General features: G+C 41.0%; 2 protein-coding genes across 14 annotated transcripts in view; one reads left to right on the forward strand and one right to left on the reverse strand.

Moving 5' to 3' along the window:
- Nucleotides 1-10351, forward strand: part of Fhod3 (formin homology 2 domain containing 3) — a 461034-nt gene extending 450683 nt beyond the window's left edge. For 11 of the 12 annotated variants that reach the window (XM_046428243.2, XM_046428246.2, XM_046428253.2 and 8 more), the window contains one exon: nt 9786-10351. In XM_046428243.2, coding sequence (XP_046284199.1) covers nt 9786-9868 — 83 coding nt within the window. In that variant the 3' untranslated portion in view covers nt 9869-10351. The remainder of the gene's footprint in view (nt 1-9785) is intronic. The other variant, XM_046428244.2, reaches the window with a different exon arrangement.
- Nucleotides 10352-17425: 7074 nt separating this feature from the next.
- Tpgs2 (tubulin polyglutamylase complex subunit 2) overlaps nt 17426-21420 on the reverse strand; it is a 35083-nt gene continuing 31088 nt past the window's right edge. For both annotated transcript variants that reach the window (XM_046428442.2, XM_046428441.2), the window contains one exon: nt 17426-20477. In XM_046428442.2, coding sequence (XP_046284398.1) covers nt 20250-20477 — 228 coding nt within the window. In that variant the 3' untranslated portion in view covers nt 17426-20249. The remainder of the gene's footprint in view (nt 20478-21420) is intronic.

A 21420-nucleotide genomic window follows, 5' to 3' on the forward strand; every position in this document is an offset into this window, starting at 1 on the left:
GCCAAGCACATTTTTTCCCCACAACAAAGTTACTATAACAAATACAGTACCATATACATTTAAATGTTTATCTGTAACGGGTTTCATGTATTAACAATGGCACTGTCAACAGACGAGGAATGTTAGGCTTTGATTTTTGTTAGAAAGGAATGGTGAGCCTCAGCTTTTCACAAAGGGTTAAAGGAGTAAGAAAAAAGCAATTTGCACAATCTATGTGAAATTTAGTGGTTTGGGCCTCACTGTGGAGCAATGCTGTGTTTGATTGTTTAATGGTGGTGCTGGGGCAAGGGAATAATGAATAACCGACATGTTTGGGCTATAACTCATTTGGCTAAAGACAATTATAGTCCACCTAGTGCACAAAATCAAACAGAACCCATCCCATAACCTGGAAATTTATGACCTGCAAGCCACTTGAGGATCCTCAGAGATAATTAAATGTCTGCTTTTGTGTGTAATGCTGGGGATGAGGCCTATACACTTCAAACAGCCAGCTAACACATGCGTGGCATGTCATCACATGAGACATGTCAAGGGCGTCTTAATCAGATTATAGATCCTCGTGGCTCACTTTGCTGCTTTTCTAGCAAGTGCCAGTCAGCGTCTTTATTAAGCAAAATATTTCAAATGGCATAGATGATTTCTAACGTGCAGAATGGTCCATCTCCTTCATCTCATATATTCTTTGATTCTAACCAAGGTTCTCCAGTTGGCTGGTGACCCTGACCCAGGGAGAAAGTTCCCAGAGCTCTTTTTTATGTTTTCATATTTTGGTTTCCCTTTTCAGCATATTGGAGCATTGTTTTGTCCCAGGGCTAATTGTCCTCTTAGGCTCCCTAGATGTTGGCCTTGACTAAAATATGGTGTAGCTCAAGGACATTTGAGGGGTTCTCCCAAGTTGGATGCTGCAGGGCAGGCTCTGATAGCTGGGGAGGAGAAGCAGCTACCCCCCACCCCCATGTCACATTCATTGTTTCTCATCTTGATCCTATCTTAGAAGGAAGGCCTGCTCAACTGGTCACCTGCCTGTCACCTTGAGCTTAGCGCTAGGGATTAGGGACTTTTATCTTTTTCCAGCAGAGCCCAGGCAGTGTCATGGTTGAAAGGCCAGTTGCCCCATTTCCTGCTGAATTTTCCTCCATGGGGGTTTCTGGGCACTGCTCATGATGTGACCATGGAGTTTCGGGCTCAGGGACAAATTTCTGTAAAAATATCATCACTCTGATATGACCTACAACTAGTTGGGAACTTAAGGTTGGCCATACTTATGAGAATAGGTGGCTCAGTGGGGAGATGTCTCGGTCTACTGGGAAAGGAACGGGCGCCTCTGATTGTGCACCCTGATCCCCACCCCTCACACCATGATCACCTCCCTATTGTATATGTGTGCATCCTGTAAGCATCAACCTTCCTCTTGAAGGGTCAAATACTTCATACTCATTTGATGTGACTAGAATCTTATTTCTTTTGCAGAATATGGGAGGATTTAGCATGCTATCTGATAAGTCGAGTTTCTTAGAGATAGAAAATTATTGAATCTTAAATACTATTGAATCTATTTCAGAGAAAACAGAAGGCAAGACTCACAAAACAGTAGATTCAGCCCTGGACCAGATCAGTGCATAACATAATTCACTTGTCCTTACTTTTTCAAAGTGGTATTTGAAAATATCCAGGTTTTTTTTTTTTTTTAACCCATTAAGAAAAATCTCCCTGTTTTATTTAAATAGTTCTTCCTTCCTTACCCTGAGCCAATTATGTTCTTTCATAGGGGAAGTTAACATGGCAATAGGCCAGAGAGCTTTTTAAATTAATGTTCTTGGAACAAAATAAAGATGTCGGAAGAGACAACCAGGGTTTCTCGATCAGATTCTTCTCAACAATTGTGTCATTAGAATTTACTCAGCACTTCATGATATTTAGAACTCATTAAAGATGGACTGACCCCTCATGCAGCTGAGGGCACCCACCCTATACAACACAGGACAGGAGGATAAATAGAACAATTCAAGAGAGTGCTGAAGATCTCCTTGAACCCAGGTAGAGGAGTCAGAGGGCAGCCCGGGCTCCAGAGCAGATTGGGCCAGAGGCCAGGACTTCAGTATGGCAAAACATCAGGAAGCTGGGCTCAGGTAGAAGCCTCAAGGTGAGAGAGATGGATCTAGGGAGAGTACAGAGTGCTTCACTGCACTCAATGGGCGCTCTGGTTGCTTCATTTTGAGATAAATCATCCTCCCAAAGAAGGAACTGGCACACTGAGAGAGGAGGCAGGCCTTTCAGTCCCTATGTCTGTCCAGATGCCAGAAACCCATTTGGCCCAGAGCACAGATTCAGAAGGAGGGAGGAGCAATGAAATAGGAATCTGAGAATCTGTCTCCTGTCTCCCAGAGCTTTTCTGAGGGTATAAGAGAGTGTTCTGGAAAACACCCTGCACCTTCCTGATGGGATGTCACAGTATTTCATTATCTTTGCCACCAAGTTCCAGTAAAATCCATTTTTACAGTTGGAGATTGACACGTGCATTCAACAGAAATGGTGACGGGATTCCCCACAGTTACTTGGCCTCACAGAGCTGCAGGCTTCTTGGGTGCACTGAAGGCAGTAGTGCCAGCCCCAGGGATGGTTGTTAGGCACCTGTGACAAGTTCCCACCTGCCCCTCTCCTTCCCTCCCTGCCATCTAGGTTCTTTTGTGCTTCTGTTCAAGAGACCTCATGCAGGTGGGGATCTGAAGCTGCCTGCAGATGCCTAAGAGCTGCTATGCACACAGCCATACCTCCTCAGCGGTCACTCTGCGCTCTTACCCCCACCCCACACTGTCCACCTCACCCCAGCTGCCTCTAAGTAGACCAGACCTATGTTCCCTGCCCCCAGCATGCTGGTGTAATGGCTTTGCACCTGGGCACACACAGGCTACAGTGTTGGCACAGGTTTTGGTTAGTATTGTTATGACATCCAGACAGAGAACTGATGAGCTGGACTTAATCTGGAAGGCTGTGTAAGGCAGTTTTGTCTGGCCCAGGAATTGAAATACTGCTGAAAACCCAGCCTATGGATTCCTGAGGCACCCTTCCCTCTTATGTGTAGGACTTCCCAGGTTGATGTGGGTTCTCCCAGAAACAGTTTTGAAAACTTGTTTCCTTTCTTTCCTCCCAAGCCCAGTTCTGCTCCACTCCTCAGTCCGTAACATGACTCTTGGGCAGCAGCTGGCTTTTGTGTTTTCACTGATTACCTTCTGTTCAGTTCCTGCTTAGAACCGAAGAGATTCTTAAGTAGCATGGAAGCTAATGTAGCCAGTTACAGAGGAATATGTCATTGTAGGGGCCCTGCCACACCAAGGAACCATAGCCAGGCCGGTGACAATAGAAAGTACTTCATGCATGAGCATGAGGTGTCTCAGCATGAGTGGACATCATGTCATTAGGTGGAACTGGGAGACTTCAACCCTGTCACCACAAAGCACCTTCCCGAGGGCCCTGCCTTTCCCCTTATCTTAGTCTGAGAACAGTGATTTAAGTCAGGGTCCCCTGGGGAAGGTACAAATGCAGTGCCATGGGCTTCTCCCAGAGACCCTTGTTCACTGGTTCTGAAGTTGAGATTAAGTTGGGTAGGTCTGGGAATCTCTGCTTTGTTGTTGTTCCAGGTTGGTTTTAACTTTTTGAAAGTTTTTAGATATACAAAGGAGTCACAAAAATAGAACAGAGAATTGCCTTGCATTCTTTACCCAGCAGCCCCCGAAGATAACACCTTGTGTGGCCACAGGAGAATTTATCAAAACTAAGAAATCAACATTGGCAGGATGTCCACTCTCCCCACTTCTATTCAATATAGTTCTTGAAACTCTAGTTAGAACAATCAGGCAAGAGAAGAAAACAGGATATGAATAGGAAAATAAGAAATCATCTGTTTCTAGATGACATGATCCTATTCTTAAGAGGTCCCAAAAATTCCACTAGAAGTCTAGAGATGATAAACAAATTCAATAAAGTAGCAAGATCCAAGGTCAACATAGAAGAATCAAGAGCTTTCCTATACTCCAGTCATGAATGTGCTGAGAAAGAAATGAGAAAAACAATTCCATTCACAAAAGCCTAACACCCACCCCCAAAATGTGGGAATAAATCTAACCAGGGAGGTAAGAGACCTTCTAGAATTAAAATGATAGAGTCCTGAAGAAAGAAACTGAAGATCTTAGAAGATGTAAAGACCTCACATGTTCATGGATAGGCAGAATTAAATTGTCAAAATGACTGTATTACCAAAAAAGCAAACTACAGATTCAATACAATCCCTATTGAAATATTAGCGAGATGCTTTCACAGAACACAACAACAAAGTCCTAAAATTTATAAAGACCTAGATAAATAGAAGACCTAGAAGAACCAAAGCAATCCTGAGTAAGAAGGGCAATGCTGGAGGAGGCATGATACCTCATCTTAAATTATACTACAGAGCTATACAAAATTATACTACAGAGCTATACAAAACAGCCTAGTAGTATAAAAACAGTACTAGTATAGAAATAGACACGAAGATCAATAAAATAGAATTAAGAAACAAATTCACATAGTCGTCTGATACTTGACAAAGATGCCAAAAACATAACATTGGAGGAGAAAGCCTTTTAAACAAATGGAACAAACTTGGTATCCAAGTTTTTATTCTTAAAGAATAAAACTAGATATCTGTTATGGTTTAGATATGAGATGTCCCCAAAAGTTCATGGGTGAGACAATGTAAGAAAGTTTAGAGGTAAAATGATTGGGTTATGAGGGCCTAACCTGATTAGTGTATTAATCTGCTGATAGGGATTAACTAACTGGGTGGTAACTGTAGGTAGGTGGGGTATAGCTAGAGTAGTTGGATCATTGGGGATGGGCCTTTAGGGCATATATTTTGAATGTGATGGGGGGAGTCTCTTTCTGCTTTCTGATTAACATCTCCTGAACTGCTTTCCTCTGCCATACCCTTCTGCAATGATTTCTGCCTTCCTTCAAGCTCAGAGCAATGGAGTCGGCCAGTTGTGAACTGATACCCTGAAACCATAAGTGCCAAATAAACTTCCTCTTCTAAAATTGTTCTCGTCAGTTCTTTTGGTCACAGTAGTGAAAAAGCTGACTAAAACAATCCCCCTCTCACCCTGCACAAAAATTAAAGTGGATCAAAGGCCTAGAAATTAGAAACATTGCAACTGTTGGAAGAAAAATAAGGATAACACCAACATACTGGTGCAGGCTCAAGAAATAAAACTGAGAAACAACAGTATGCTTTAAAGCAAAAAACTTCTGCACAGTAAAGGAAACAAGAGCATGAAAAAGCAATCTATAGGAAGGAAGAAAATCTTTGCCAGTTCTTCTGCCAACAGGGAATTAATATTCTGAATAAAGTAAGTTTAAAATCCAAATAAACACCCAGTCAACAAATGGGCAAAAGATCTAAATAGACACTTCTCAAAAGAAATGTAGATGACCAACAAATACGTGAAAAATGTTCAATATCCTTAACCAGGGAAATGCAAATCAAAACTACACTGATACTTCATCTCTAGTTAGAATGGCAATCATCAAGGATAGAAATAAGTGCTTGTAAGGATACATGGAAAGTACACTCATGCCTTGTTGGTGGGGCTTCAGATTAGTACAACCACTTTGAAGAGCAATATGGAGATGACCCAAAAGAGTAGAAATGGAACCACCATGTGACCCAGTTATCCTACTCATTGGTATTTACCCAAGAGATCTAGAATCAGCATGCTATAGTGACGTATGCATTACAATGTTTAAAGAAGTGCAGTTCACAATAGCCAAGTTATGGAACCAGCCCAGGTATCAACATAAGAATGGATAAAGAAAGTGTGTGTGTATACATAATGGAATTTCACTTAGCTATAAATAAGAATGCTGTCATTTGTTGGTATGTGTATGGAACTGGAGAACATGCTAAGGGAAATAAGCCAGATTCAGAAAGTCAAAGGTCAGTGTTCTCTTTTATATGGGGGCTAGAAAGAGATCCTCCTGTCTCAGCCTACCAAGTAGCTGAGATTACAGGGATGCATCACTGTGCCCAACCATTTCAGGCATCTTAAACTTCTATGCAGTACCTATGATCTTAGGCACACTGCTTCCAGGGTAGTAAGTATAAAATCTTTAGAATATTAAGGGTTAAAAACTTATTTTCAAATCCTGTTCAACATCATATGCAAACACACACACACACACACACACACACACACAAAACTGTCAGTGATCTGAAGGTGAAAGATCAGAAATAAAATTCTGTCATTTGGAACTAAAGTGGTTAGCTCATCAATATGAAAGATTGTCAGCATCCTGCCAGCGATCATCAGGGCACAGCTGTCTCCAGTGTGGCTGTGATCTGAATGGCCAGCCCAACACCCTTCTCCACACTTACTGTGTAGGTGATCAGATCTCTCTGTAAACTCAGTAAATGACAACTGCTGTCCCCATGGCTCTCAAATTCAACTTGTTTTAACCAAGAGTTACCATTTTATAGGATTAAAAAACTTCCTGATCTCTAAGGGTGGAGGAGAGGAGAGAGAACTTGTTTTTCACCTGATTCCCCATAGTCCTGTGCTGCATGTTGACTGAAGAGGTGCCCTGCTTCAGAACCCCTCCCCCATCACCATGGCACTGAGAGCTGTCACAAGTGTCTGGGGCACAGGGTTGCTGCTGGTGCCAGCCAAGAGACCCACACTGTGTGGAAGAGCCTTGAAGCAGACAAAGATAAACATCCAGTCTGCTGTTAAGCAACTTCAGGGATGGGAGCCAGTCACGTGGGAGAGCATTCAGTGGGATGCAGAAATAGGGAATGGAGCAAGACCCAATATGCTCACTTGACAATAACCTCTATTTGATGGAAAAATTAGAGGTTTAGTTTGTGCAGTTCCACATGCTGCAGCCTATTTGTAAGCACCCTTGTTTTCTTATTCCCTGAGCACTGTTTTGCTTTTTGGAAAACTTTGAGAGCCAACTCCCAACCTGGACACATTCTGTTGCCCTGAGGGTTTCTCCTTACCCTTCTTCCCTGTCAGAACCTGACCTGGCTCCTCCATTTGCAAGCACTTGGCTCAGGGAAGATGCTCAGGAATATTTCCTGAATGATGAACAGACTGACCACCATGATGGATGAATAATGAATGAATGACAGGCATGGCTTGAATCAGGGCACAAAACTGATTTCAACTCATTACTTTCATTCATCTTTTCAAGTGGCGAAGTGAACTAACTTTGACTCTTTAACAAAGGGGAGGGGTCAGTACTCAGGTTCTTTTATGTTACACAAAGAGGGGTCAGTACTCAGGTTCTTTTATGAACTTTATTGGTATTGATGTGAAGGTACACAGTAAGATCCATTAATGGGGCATATTTTTCTATGACTACTCATTTTGGGGGGAAGTCATTTGGCAAGCAAAGGGAACTAAGCCATGCTGGCTTTCCCCCATGACAGAGGACCCTTGGACCCTGGTCAGAGGGTGTGGTAAGGGGGAGAGGATCCCTCGTGGTCTGAAGCATCAAAACTGAGTGGGAACCCACAGGGGTAAGCACAGCCTCTCTGTGCAGTGAGATGGAGAGGCTGAGGCAGCACCAATTAGCTTTGATCTGTCCCTGATTCCACTGCAGATAGGCCAGCCCAAGGCCCGTGTCTATGAGATTATTACATGAGCTAAAGGTGTCAGAGCCCTTATGTAGGGTTTTATATGAACTGAACATCAGTTACAGGACTAGAGCAAATGTGTGAACAGAAGCATTTAAGAAACATTTTCAAACACCTTCATGGATGAAATTCCTATCAGTCTGTGGGGCCTCTCTAGTCTTTCACCCTAGAATATGTTCCTACATACACAGAGATGGCAGTCTCCAGGCCGTGTCTATGCTGCCTTCTATGGTTAATGGAATTTGAAATGCCTGCTAGTACAGCATGCACTTCCTCAGGCAGTATTTTGAATCTTGATAAAGTAGTCTTGGCTGTCTTTCCTTTTTGAGAAGGGGAGAGATTTTTATCTTATTTTCCTCTATTAAAAATGATCTTTCTTTAACAAACACTTTGTTTAAAGCACAGAGGCAGTTATTACAGTTATTACAAACTAGTGTTTTTATTACTGCCCCACAGAACAAATTCCATTACTCAGTTATGTGTAGTCTGTCTGCGGTCAAGGCTCTGGAGCCAAACTTTTGGTCTGGTTGAGTTAAGTTGGGAGTCTAAGGGGCCAGTTTGGGGAGGGTGAGCGGGTACAGGAGATGCTGCAGATAGATAGGTCTGGGGCCCAAAGCTAGGTTTGGAAATAAGAGTGGCATGATTTGGGGGTACCCCTCACCATTCTTAAGGAATCCATATTTAATGTCTGAGATTTCCATGAAACTTTCAATTCTTTAAATGTTGAGCATCTGATAGACTTGCTATAAATGATTTGTTGACTAATCAATGCATTAGATACTGGCTCCTATTCAAAGACATTTATTAATAGGTGTTAGTCTCTGTTCATTCCACCATGAGCCTAGGTCTTTCAGTTCTTTTTGTTAACTAAATGAGCTTTTGTCCATGTGTTGATGAGGTAGGGAATTTGGGGTGTTGCCTGCATTCCCATGAGGTGAGCCCCTGGCTTCTGAGGGATGAGGGGAATTGGGTCTGGCAGGAGAAAGGGAAAGACACTAAGGGTGAGCTTGACCTTTGTACTTTGATTAAAAGCCTGTTTTCATCTCAGGGAATGGCTGACTTGGGATTTAGAATGGAAGGTAGATCCATGACACAACTCTTTTGAAAATAGAATAAATACCCTGGACTCTGTTTAACCTTAAAAGAAATATAGAGCAGGCCAAATATGATTTGTAAATTAAGGGTAATGTAATTGGTTGATCTGTCAAATGAAAGGACTTATCTAGGGAGGGGCAGCTGCTTTCTCATTCACCCTGATCCAGCCTTTATTCCGACATCCAAATTGATCAAACAATGGGAAAAACCATATTGCCAAGATAAACACAGAAGTCTGTCAGTTAAATGTAAGCAATGATCCAGTTTCCAGCCATGAGCACCAATGAAGGTGTGGTCACTACCTTCTTGAGCTTTGTGTTATTTTGTAGAAAACATCCCCAAACCCACCCAGAAGTTTGGTGATTTTTCTTCAGTGGTTTTGCTCCTTGGCATCCATTCCGCAAGGAATCGCTGTTCACTTTAATCATTGTCCCCAAGGGTCCTTTGATAAATTGAGACTGAGACCCATAACACTCATAGAGAAACTCATCCTGTCTGCTGCCCTGGGTCTTTTAACACCTGGCTGCATGGAGCCATGAGTTCTCCAATGTGTCCCTAGCTATCCTTGCTCCTTCTGCAGACCCATAGGGTTGTTGAAGTTTGCTGATCCCCTCACCATGCACTATTTTACTTAATTCCTATCACTGAAGTGCCTGCGTTCCCAGGCTTTGTGATTACTTTTCCAGCTCTGTTAACACTTTGTGTGCTGGGCAGAGAATGAGCTCTCCACTTGCCGTGAGCACTTGTGTAGTTTGCACCCGTTTCTCAGAAGCCGCCTCCTCTGTCCCCTCTTTATTAGCCCCAGTCCATGCCCCTTTCCCTTCTGGACAGTATCACCTTCAGCTCACCCTGTTGTATCCCCAAGATCTTTTCTACCCTGGGTGCTTCAGCAAGAGCAGGGTGTTGTGCAGCATTCCTGGGGGTCCTTGGGGAGAGGGGAGACTGGTGTACTGACTGCTGCATGCCTCGCTCATAATACCTCCTTCTCTCCTTGTGTCTCTGGCTGTGATCACTGCAGTGCGAAGGACCCTGAAGAGTGGCCTGACTCCAGAAGAAGCCAGAGCCCTGGGCCTGGTTGGCACCTCCGAGCTTCAGCTGTGACGTTCTTGGGGCACCCTCTGAGCAGAGAGAGTACCAGCTCCTGCTGCGCAGAACCCCTCTGGTGGGGAAGCAGGGGAGACTAGGTGTCACCACTTGGCTTCAGTTGCCTGTTGTGCATTGACGTGGATTTCCAGGAATCTCCTGCACGAACTTTCCTCCTCATATCAGCCATGTTTCTCTTGTTTCCTGGACACTTGGTTTATTAGTTCCAAAGCGTGACACCTTTTCTGGGCAAGCAGCAGCCCTTTTAAGGAACAAATCACTCCTGTCACAGTTGTTATGGTAATATGAGGCAATCTGATTAGATTCACAGACTGGTTCTCCACAACACCAAAATATCCAGATGTTAAACTCCAACCTTGTACACAAAAGAAAGCACAGATTGTTTACCAGTTGTGGATTTTAGATGTACTAAATGTTTATACAAATTCATAAATGTACACCATGTTTCAAATACTAAATAAATAGAGTTTAATGCCAAAATGAGAAACTTTTCTTGTCTTGGGTGTAGGATCTTATGAAGGCTTGACTCTTTTTGGTTTCATCAGGACCCTTGCTTGGAATGACCTTCAGGCCCTTTGGCTGACATTTCATTGACAGAGTGAGTAGCACCAGTGATGCGCTCTTGGACACTCCTAATTTAAGCAGGCATAGTCCTTGTTGCAGGATGTATTACCTGCTATTAACCTAATATGTACCACCTTATCTGTGAGGTTTGAGGGTTTGTTTTGATGCAAGAGCACAGTTGAGTGGCTTTTTACACATCTGAACTCTTCTGCAACTCACTTTGTTGCCTTTTTTGTGTTAAAAAAAGTGCCCCAAAATTTACCTAAGTCACCACCAAAATAAAGTTTAAAGCTCTATCTATAGAGAACAGAATTTTACATTTAGAACTTGGCTTTCAAGGTTTTAAAGACCTAAGGTGTCCAGAGAGGAAGGCACTGTGAAGGGCGCTCAGCAATTACAGGACACACTTGGGACCTGGTACCCAGGAAGTGATAGAGACCTCAACAGGAGCTCCTTGGCCCAGGGTCACATGGTTCCCTATGAAGAACCTCTGACTCCAAAACCAGGGAAAGGTAGGACACTGCAGTTGGTGTTTTCAGAGGTTGGAAGATTATTCCATCTTTGCTTCACCTTCAAAACATCTGTGCCTCTACATCTGGAATATGTGATTTATAGATAACATGCAGTAGTATTGCCTAAGAGTCAAAATAACATATTCACACCATAGGCTCCTGTGAGTGTCACCACTGATGGAGAGACAGCTTTTTCAAGCAGAGATTAGTGAAATGATTCCTGGTGGATGAAAGCACCCAAGGAGAGCCTGGAACTGTAAGTTAAGTTTGTAGATTATAGACCATCGAGTTTATTTAATCACCTTATTGAAAAGGATACACGGTTGTTAATATTAATTTCCCTTAGGGTCCTAAATAATGTGTAATATTCCACACTTGATTTAGTGGTTTATGAGGGCATTTGTTTGTTACCTTGGCACTGAATACAAACATGGAAAACTATCACAGGGGATAGTGATGTATAAACAGAAGGAAGTGCATTTTTGTCACTTTGCATTTCCTATTAGTGAACAAATACTTTGATGCTCTTTTATGGGCCCTTGTCATTCTGAGAGTTGTTGCTTTAGAAGGTCACATTCAGAAGGAATGAATCTAACATTAAGTTTAGTAATTAAAACTTCTAACAGACAATGTTAACTAATTTCTTGCTTACAGCTAGTGAAGAGGGTCTCTTTTATTGGGGATGGCATTTTGAAAATATTCGCTGTAGAATGGAAGTAACATAGGGCAGAGGCTGCCACCCTCGTCTCCAGATTGGACTCCCCTGGGTGCATAGAGAACTTCCATCTGTGTCCCTCCACCAGAGATTGCTATATAGTTGGTTTGGAGTGTGGCCTGAATTTTGGAATGTTTAAAATGTCTCATCTCCTTCCCCTGGGTTCTAATGTGAAGATGACTGTAGAAGCCATTGAGTCACAAGGTATTTTTTTTTTTCCCTTTTTCTTCCCTGGAGTAGGGGTCAGAGATTAAAGATGGTATTTTTGAGATCTTGGGAAAACCAAATATTTGCCAATACAGAACTGGTTATAAATCACTGTTGTATATCTAAAATAAACAATAGAGGACTGGATCTCCAGGACAGCTAATTCAGGAGTAGCAAGGGTACTGCAATCTAGGATATGGTGCCAAGGTGAGCTATATGGTGCACTGCGAGGCCCATTTGAGGAAGTTGGGGCAACAGGAAGCTCTTAAAGACAGCAGGGAAAAGTACATGTACTGGTTACAGAGTCTTATCACAGGCGTTGACAGTTCATTAGTGGAGGCTGTCAGGCAGGTGTTCTTATGCTGGTGGATAGCTGTCTTTGTACGGCTAGCTGTCCTTGTGGACTAGCTGTCCTTGTGTGTGTTTCATGGAGCAAAGTGTGGCTTAGAAAGAATTTCCTGTGGGTTTTTTTCCCCTTTTTTATTTTTGTATAGGTATAATGTGCAAATGCCCCTCCTTCATGGCCTTTGGGCTCCATATTATTAGACATAAAGTGACTTTATTTTGATATCGGTAACTTCCTTTTTAAAAATTTTTTATTCTTTTTAGTTATACTTGACAGTAGAATGAATTTTGACATACATACATGGTGTATAACTTCCCATTTTTGTGGTTGTACATGATGTGGAGTTACACTGGTCCTGTATTCATATATGAACAAAGGAAAGTTAATGTCCAATTCATTCTACTTTTTCCCAATCCCATTCCCCCACCTCCTCCCCACCGTCCAATCCAGTGAACTTCCACTCCTCCCTCCCTCTGGCTTATTGTAAGTCAGAATCCTCATATTAGAACATTCAGCCTTTGGTTTTGGGGATTGTCTTATTTCACTTAGCACGATAGTCTCAGTTTCATCCTGATACTGAGCTGTGCATTAACTTGATGATGTGAAAGTTACTGATCAACTAGGACATGTTTGTGCAAAGCCTTCCTCATGCTGTGTATATAGTCAATGATGCCAATCTTTTTCCTGCCTTTTGAAATCCAGAAGAAAATGATGAGTTCCTTAACATTTTTCAAGCCCCATAATATGGGAGGAACACAGGAGTGGTCTGAGACACCACCTCTTGCCAGCACCTCTTTCCTTCACCCAGAGAAGTGCTACTCAGTGGCACGACAGAGATGCTACAGGAAGTGAACCCAGAGGTGCCATTGGTCAGTGTCACAGGGTATTCAGAATGCACCAGGGAGAGTCTTTGTGAGCCCTGCTTGTGGGGTAGCTCTAGAACCTTCTGTTCTAGATCATTTCTCTTCCCACTGGATTGTTCAGTTCTACTGAGGGAATACAGCCACATAAAAAATAAAAAGGTCATACATGAGCTTGGATGAAAAATCAGACTGTATTTTTAAACTTGATAGTTGGTAGTTTTTAGTGAAACTGGAGGATATTTTCTGTTGCCTTTTTCCTCTCTGCTCTCATCACTTAGTCTGGCTGCCTCTGTTGGTTTTAATCCAGGATATTAAGTTCCCTTAAAAGACCTTTGAGAGGCATCAAAGCAAATGGTACCTTACACTTGCAAGATGCTGTTGCTAATTTTTCTGGTCATTAGTATAGATATTCTTTCACCTTGCCTCCATATGGATGCTGGTAAAATAAAATTTAAAAAAAGCAAAACAGTATTTTTGTTGTTGTTGAATACTCCTGGGATTTGATTCCTTTGGAATCTCTCTTTTGCTTTCTGTTTTAAAAATATAAGGAATTTGGAGATGGAGAGTAAGGTTCACAGGGACTTCAAGGGTTGAAGACCTACTTTATTTTTCTTCTAAGGTCCATTAATGAATGTATGCAGAAGAGCAGGAGCCAGGAATAGAAGACTTGGTTTCCAGCCACTTTTTTGGTGAGCTCCATTGTCTGTAGCTCCCAAATCCACTGTTTGTGTTCACAGCCCTGAGATGGTGTACCACCAAATGCCACTATAGTATGCTTAACAATGGCCACCCAAAGGTCCTAATTCCTAAAGTCTGTAAATGTTACCTTGTAAGGGAGATGAGTTTGCAGATGTGATTCAGTTAAGGACCTTGATCTGAGATCATCGTTGATTGGGTATGCCCTAGCAATTTGTTATGACAGCCACAGGAAACTATACAACCACAGCAAATACACACGGAGGACCTGTTATACAGGCAACTCTGTGCAGGGCTGGGGAAAAAGCTGGGAACTTACCAAGAGCCAAGTGAAGAAGTTACCAATTAAAATTAAAATTTTAGTTTATCAACCATTCTGAAGCCATTTCTGGTTTTGTTTTGATCAGAAATAATTTTATCAGAGACAAGTAAAAAGAACACTGCATTGCTTAAGGTATGAAATTTCTTCACTTTGCAAAGTAAGGATATAAAAATACGTCAAAGAAGATGGTTATTTGCTAGAAAAATGATTTGTTTGCTAGGCAATTCAGAGGGGAAAGCTAAGTTTGATTTTAAAAAATAATTAAATATTACTGAAAGCATCTCTGAGAGTACTTGATATATATTTAATAGAATTCATCGCCATTCTGTTTTCATTTTACATTTCACAAAAAAATTGAGCATGAGAGGTGCTGAAGATCTTTCCCTAAGGACACAAGAAGGAAGTAATATATCCTGTTTGTGTCATTAGTTGCTGGTTAGTTTTTTTTCTTTTAGAATCCTTAAGACAGCTGCATGTTGGATAGTCATGGTCAGCTATGCTTCTAGGCACAAAATATGTGGCACACAGTCAATTGGGTGAGATTAAACCAGCCTGACTGCTTGTATCTTTGATCACCCTTTGGCTAGTCCTCACTGCTTTCATTCCTGTTGTCTGGGAGGCCTGCTCACAACATATTTTATCCATGTGAGTTGGATATTGAAAACATCTGGGTGGATGGCCTCATTCTGCTTGCTACATCTATCAAAGGTAGGTACTAGATAGGGCCTAGGTGCTAGATGCTAGGAAGCATACAGATATATAATTAAAGATGCCATTTCCAAGACCACAAATGAAGATACACTGTATAATAAAAAAGATTTTTGAGCCACAGCTAGTGAGAATGGCAAGAAGTAGTCTACAAGATAATATCTGGATATCAAAATATTCAGAACATCGGTAATACATTTTATTATGGCCGTTTTTTCCATTAATTTTGCTTGGTTGTCTGTTTCTATTGTTCTTAAATACAAGGCAGCTCTGGAATTTTGCAAAAAAATTTGAATGGCCGATTCAAGTTTAATCTATTAATGGTTAATGGGACTCCATACCAAGTAGGATGGCTTTCCAGAGTAGTACAAGTCTCCATCTCAACAACCATTGGAAGAGACAGGTAAGATGACTGAAGTTCACTGAGCGGTACTGACATGAAGCACTACATCTCAAAGAGGGCCCTTTTTGTGGGGTGGGGCTTTACAGTGCTCTGAGGTGAAGGCACAACTATTGGTGTTTAGGCACAGGAGAACAAGGTAGTGTTTTTTTCCCCTCAGTTTTTAAAATTGCATTGTAATTACACATAATGGTGGAATCTATTGTGGCATATTCATACATGAACACAATATAAGCTAGTGTTTTGAAGGAAAGGGAGAGTAGAGCTGGGTAGGTCATATAGAAAGTTAAATAGAAAACAAAGTTGGGATCACATTACAAAGAATGGGGGAAAGAAAGTACTAACTTCTTTGAATTAACTAACTTTACCTGTGTACGAGCTCTTTTAATAATCACAGTTAACACTATAATGGAGGCTACATATGTTAAAGAGAGAATGCTCAGATAGAAAAACAATCTAGTCAGGGTTGGCTCAAGCCAAAAAAGAAAATTCATCACAGGATCCCAAGAAAAAAGAGCACAGCTAATGTGGAGTTTTACTTACCCAGGGTCTGATAAACTGTAAGAAAAGGACAAGAGTATAATGTACAGATAACGCTGCCAGGAAATCTGTGAGTGGCTACTGAATTGAACAGAAAAAGGAATTTATAATCCCTAGAGCAACTGTTGAAATCTAAAACAAGGTAGAGATTGAAAACTGACAGATTGGAATTATTTAAAAATTAATTATAATTGGATGAGTAAATAGGGGTGTAGATACATGGTCATAATTTCATAATTGTTGAAAAGTAGGTTTTGGATGCAGGGTTTCAATATACTATTTATCTTTGTAAATGTTTACCACTCTCCATAATAAAAAGTTTAGGGGAAAAATACATTATGCAGAAACTTAAAAAGGATCATTGATCCCGTTTATTCCATTCTTTATATATTCCTTACTGGATTCTCCATGCAATACAAGCAAAGTTTCAGACTTAGCACTACTGAAACTAGTCCAGTTGATTAAAAATCTTGAAGCTGGGAACCTTGCCTAACAATTTTGATTTAGCAGGTGTGGAGTAGGATCTGGGTACCTTCCTTTCTACACGACTCCAGTGACACTGATACATGTTTGGAAGTTTGGAGAGCATAGCTTTGAAGGATAGATTCTATGGGATGTCACGCACAAGCTGACCTTATTCATCTCTATTCATGGCTTGGTTACCTCCCTGCAAGCAGCATGACGACAGGGAACTTAATGAATAATTTTGACTACATCAATGTTTACTGAGGCATTCTGCCATTCATTTTTTTTTGTAACTTCAGCATAGTGTCTTTTTCCTGGGCAGTTGATTTCTTAGAGTGTACATTGCCATTTTAATTGCTTTAGTTTCAAAACATAAACCTCCCGGGTGTGTTTTCCCCATTTAACAAATTCAATCTCCATATTGGGCCAGCTTCACAGGCAGGTGACCTGTGTAGTTGCACAAGAACCCACACTTGGAAGGACCTCACATTTGGTTTTCTGCTCTTGCCTGACTTATCCTTGAATTTGTGTTCTGTAAGTGAAGTCTGCTGCAATAATGGAACAAAAAACAAGGGATGTGTTTGTCCACTGTTCCTTAGTGCCTCATGCACAGATAGCCTTTAGAATGCTCTGAGAACACAGGATTCTTGAGGATCCATAATGTGGCAGAGCTCAGAATAAAAGCAGTGAAACTTATGTAACTGAATACAGAGTGCTGGGAGCTCCAAAGTCATGCTTTCCATTTGAACCAGACTTGCTAAAACACAGAAAGAAGGCAATGGTACGCTAAGAAACACAAATAACCAAGGAACCCCATCATATACATTCTTTCTCATGTTGTTTCCCTTTAGCTAACTACTTGTGCTGAAAAAGATAATAAAGAAGAAAAGGAAAACATAAAGCAGTCCATACTTCCTTTTTTAAGTCCTGTATTCATCAGTAAGCTAGAGGTAGAGTGTGTTAAAACGTGCACATATCAAGAAGGGAAACACTGATTGAGTTTTGTGTGATTTTTCTACTGTTCTAGTAAGATTAAAATACATATGCACATAGTGTATATATATATATATATATATATATATATATATATATACACACACACACACACACACAAGTTTGGGAAAAGGAAATTGTGTAAATTTGGTGATTCTACATGGGTAAATGCTTTTATATTTGCAATTAAAATGCACAATATAAAAAAGAATGGTAAAATGCATACTAATTTAAAAATTTTAATTTTCCTTATAACAGTATTAAGGAGCAAACAGAAAACATCACCATAACAAGTTGTAGGAAACCATGGAAGAAAGGAAAAGCACATTTTAGGGCCTTTAATGGTAGTTTTTTCTGATTTTTGAACAAGAGGTTCACATCTTCATTTTGTACTGAGTCCTGCATATGATGTAACCAGCTCTGCTTTTTCATCACTCTTCCTTCTGAGGCAGGTCTTGAGCTTTTCTTTATCCTAACTGCCTTCCTTCTACAGTCTTTGGAAGACTCCCATTGATTGCCACTGGTTTGAAGGGCACTATTGCTCTCCTGGTTCTTCTGTTGTTTCACTTATGGAATCTAGAACTGGACCAAAACTGAACTGGTCCTCCAATGGGCTCCTTGGGTACTATAGGAAGGACATCTGTGGCAATGAAGAATGACATGCCTTCTCATTTTCTTTCTAACCTTGTCTTGAAGAAGCAGTCAAATGCTGGACTGGTGCAATTGGACCTCCCTTGAATTGCTGCACATTTATAAATGCTCAAAATGTAATAACCTAAACAATTAATTTAAAAGGGGTAAAACACTTAAATTAGGGAAAATTTGACACAGGCATGTCATGTACTTGTTAAAAAAACACAAAAACATTTGAATGTCCACGCTGAATTATATAAATGGTTAGCTATGGAACTGCAAAGGCCAGAGGTGCTGTTATTTTAAACATTTTCCATTAGAAGTTAGCCAGAATAGCTGTCATGCTGGCATATTTAAAGCAACTGAATATGCTGTTAATGTGTATTTTCTTTTGGGGGGGCGGTGTTGGGGATGGAGCCTAGGGCCTTGTGCATGCTGTGAAAGTGCTCTACCACTGAGTCATGTCTCTAGCTCTCCCAAAGACTTTTGAACACTAGTATTTCAAGACTTAGAACCATTACAACAGTGGTGAAGCACCCATGATCCTTGAAGGCCAACTCTTTACCTTGTTTTCCTCAGGGGCTGTGTGAAGTAGTAGATGGAGGGGGATTGAAAGCCTCTTTTTCATATCTATCACTATAATCAGCAATCAAAACAAAAATTTAAAACTTCATAAATACTCAAAGTGGTGTCAGAAGTGCAGGTGAGCAATTGTGGGGACTTCTTTAAGCTCCCTGGTGGGCCATGGAAGAGCAAAGCCCTGGACTGATTAGCAGATTGAGGTCTGCAAAGAAGAGAGTCTAGGCAATCATGGAAGAAAAGTCAGGAAAGAATGAGTGAGCCAGTCAGGACTGAAGTGTACAGATGTAGAAGGTCCTGCCTCTCACTATTCAGCAATGACATTTTCCAACCTTTGGAATTTCAGGGAAAAAACTACAGTCACTCAAGGATCCTGAGGCTGGGTGGGTGATAGGATTTCCCTGCTGAGAAGTGGAGTGAAGGTTTGCTTGTGCACACTGTCAGGGCTGCAAAGTTAGAAAACATTCTTTTTTTTTTTTTTTTTCTTTTTCTTTTTCCTTTTTTTTTTTTTTTTTTAATTTTTTTTTATTGGTTGTTCAAAACATTATAAAGCTCTTCACATATCATATTTCATACATTAGAATTGAAAGCCTGAACAACTCTGTAGAAATTCCATTAGATGTACATAGTAGGTAAATTCAGGTTTATCTTGTGTCAAATATTAGGCACATGTGGGCTGGCTAGAGGTCTAATACCCCTACGTGTCTATGGGGAAAATGATTTCTGAATTACAGGAAACTTGCAAAGGAATCTTGGAATTCCATCATATTATAAAGGCTTTCCCATCCTAAGTATGGCCAATGACAAACCAGGGTGGGACTAGACAAGTCACAGCAGGTAGAAAGCTGCTGTTAATATTAACAAGTTTCATTAAAACTCTATGAAGAGTTTTCCAACATGATGCCTGGGTGTTTTTACTTTTAAAGGGTTAGACTAAAGTACAGAAATACATCTCAAATTTTTGGCAAATGTGTAAACATCACAAAATAGAAAGCAAACTTTAAGAAACTAAAGGAAAATGAACAGAGTGAAATGTATTCATTAAGAACATACAATTGAATCTTCTAAAGTTTTTATGAAACACTGCAACCCATTAAGTTTGGGTATCATCAACAAAAGAAATTAACTAATCTGAGTATGAAAATATTCTACTGTAGTGCTGTCCAAAACAACTTTCTGCAGGGCTGGAGTTGTGGCTCAGTGGTAGAGCACTTGCCTGGCATGTGTGAGGCCCTAGGTTCGATCCTCGGCACCACATATAAATAAATAAAGATCCACTGACAACTTAAAACAATTATATATAAAACAACTTTCTGCAAAGAATATGTTCCATATCTTTCTACTGTCCAATATTTAGTCTAGTAGCCATGTGAATACTTGAAATGTGACTAATGCTACTGAGGTTATGAATTTTTCATATAATTTAAGTTTTTATGCCACATGTGACTAGTTGCTACTGTTTGAACAGTGCAGTTCTAATGCTTCAAGGGTCAAAACCAGGGGTTTTTTGGAGGACTTTTCTAGCTAAGAGATTGAGGGTTGGGTACTGATAGAAAGGAAAGCTCAGTAGACCTCTCTGGTCCCTTAAAGAACTTAAATTCACAGCTTTTGGAGGCAGGAACTCGAAAAACCCACTGTGAAGAACTCTTGGGGATAAAAACTCAGGATGCCCTTCCAACCCCTGGCTAATGTTGGAGGGCAGGGGGTGGATAAAATGGCTGAAATTTTGGTTACTTGGGAAGATGCCTATAGTTACATGCAAAATCTGAGGTTGGGGCCATGAGTGCATGGAAATCACTGCTGTGGGGCTGGTGGAGAGCCGATAGTGGGGGTGCTCACTTCCGGACAGGGTTTCCAGGTCCAGAGGAGGGTTTAGAGGTAGTAGGACCCGAGGGCCCTTTCTGGCCACCTGCAGGCTGCACAGCCGCTTTCTTTTTTGGAATTAAGGGCTTGTTCTTGCTCTTAAACACTTTGCTAGGATCCAACTTGTTCACAAAGGAGTCGGTCTCTTCCGTGAGCAGATCTGTGTTGTAGGTGATAGGTTTATACATGCTGAACCATTGCTAGAAGGCAGAATTGGGAGAGAGGGTCACAATCCAAAGGAACAATGCTATTCTTTGTGCTCTTTAGTGGGGGCATAGGGTTTGAAAGCTGAGGACACAAGAGTACAAAATCTGAAACTCGTATCAATTGGTAAAATTCATGCACAAATCTAAATCCAAAAAAATGCCAAATTGAGCACATGTCTGGTCCCAAGCATTTCAGATAAGATATGAAAAACTGCCTTGAATAATCTATTAGATCTTTATTTATGCAAAGTGAAAACTTGGCCAGACACAATGCTGCTTTATGAGGCATCCCTAATAACCTCTAAATAAATGTAGTATGAAAACTAAGACCTTGAGTATGCTGTTTTCTTCTTGATCTAGGGACCAGTGTCCTTCCACCTGCCCTTGAAGTAGCATTCCCCACCAGCACCATTCCCCCAGGGGAAGTATGACAAGAGGCTGGTGCAGCCTTCCTGATGGAAGATGTGTTAGTGCTCTCTTCCTTACTGGCTTTCTAAGCTGCTCAGGGCAAAGGGCATTCTCATTTATTGACTTTTCTTTGATCACAACCAACTCACAATGTTTACCTGACGGAAGGTGTCAGTATGGGATATTTGAGGAAAATGAAGCTTTCTCAATAAACATAGTAATATAGTGCCAGAGATGAGTCCCTAATTTCCTGCTAATTTAGTGCTGTGAGAAACTACCATCAAGGAGCCCAGACCAGCTCATTCTAGTCAAAAGTTCTTCTTGCCACACTGGGTGTTTTCAAACCAGGGATTGTATCAGTATTACTTGTCATCTGTATGTTTGAAATGGTGCCCAAATGTGTAGTATAAATGAGTCAATCCATTTGACGGAACACTCAATAGTCATTAGGACAAGGCAGCTCTACCTCAACTGATGATGGACTGTTTAGTGAAAAGAACAATGTGAATAGTACATTATACTTGTGATT

Source organism: Marmota monax, unplaced genomic scaffold, assembly GCF_021218885.2.
Source record: "Marmota monax isolate L192 unplaced genomic scaffold, Marmota_monax_Labrador192_F-V1.1 WCK01_AAM20220418_F8-fsc00031, whole genome shotgun sequence".
NCBI classification, from domain to species: Eukaryota; Metazoa; Chordata; class Mammalia; order Rodentia; family Sciuridae; genus Marmota; species Marmota monax.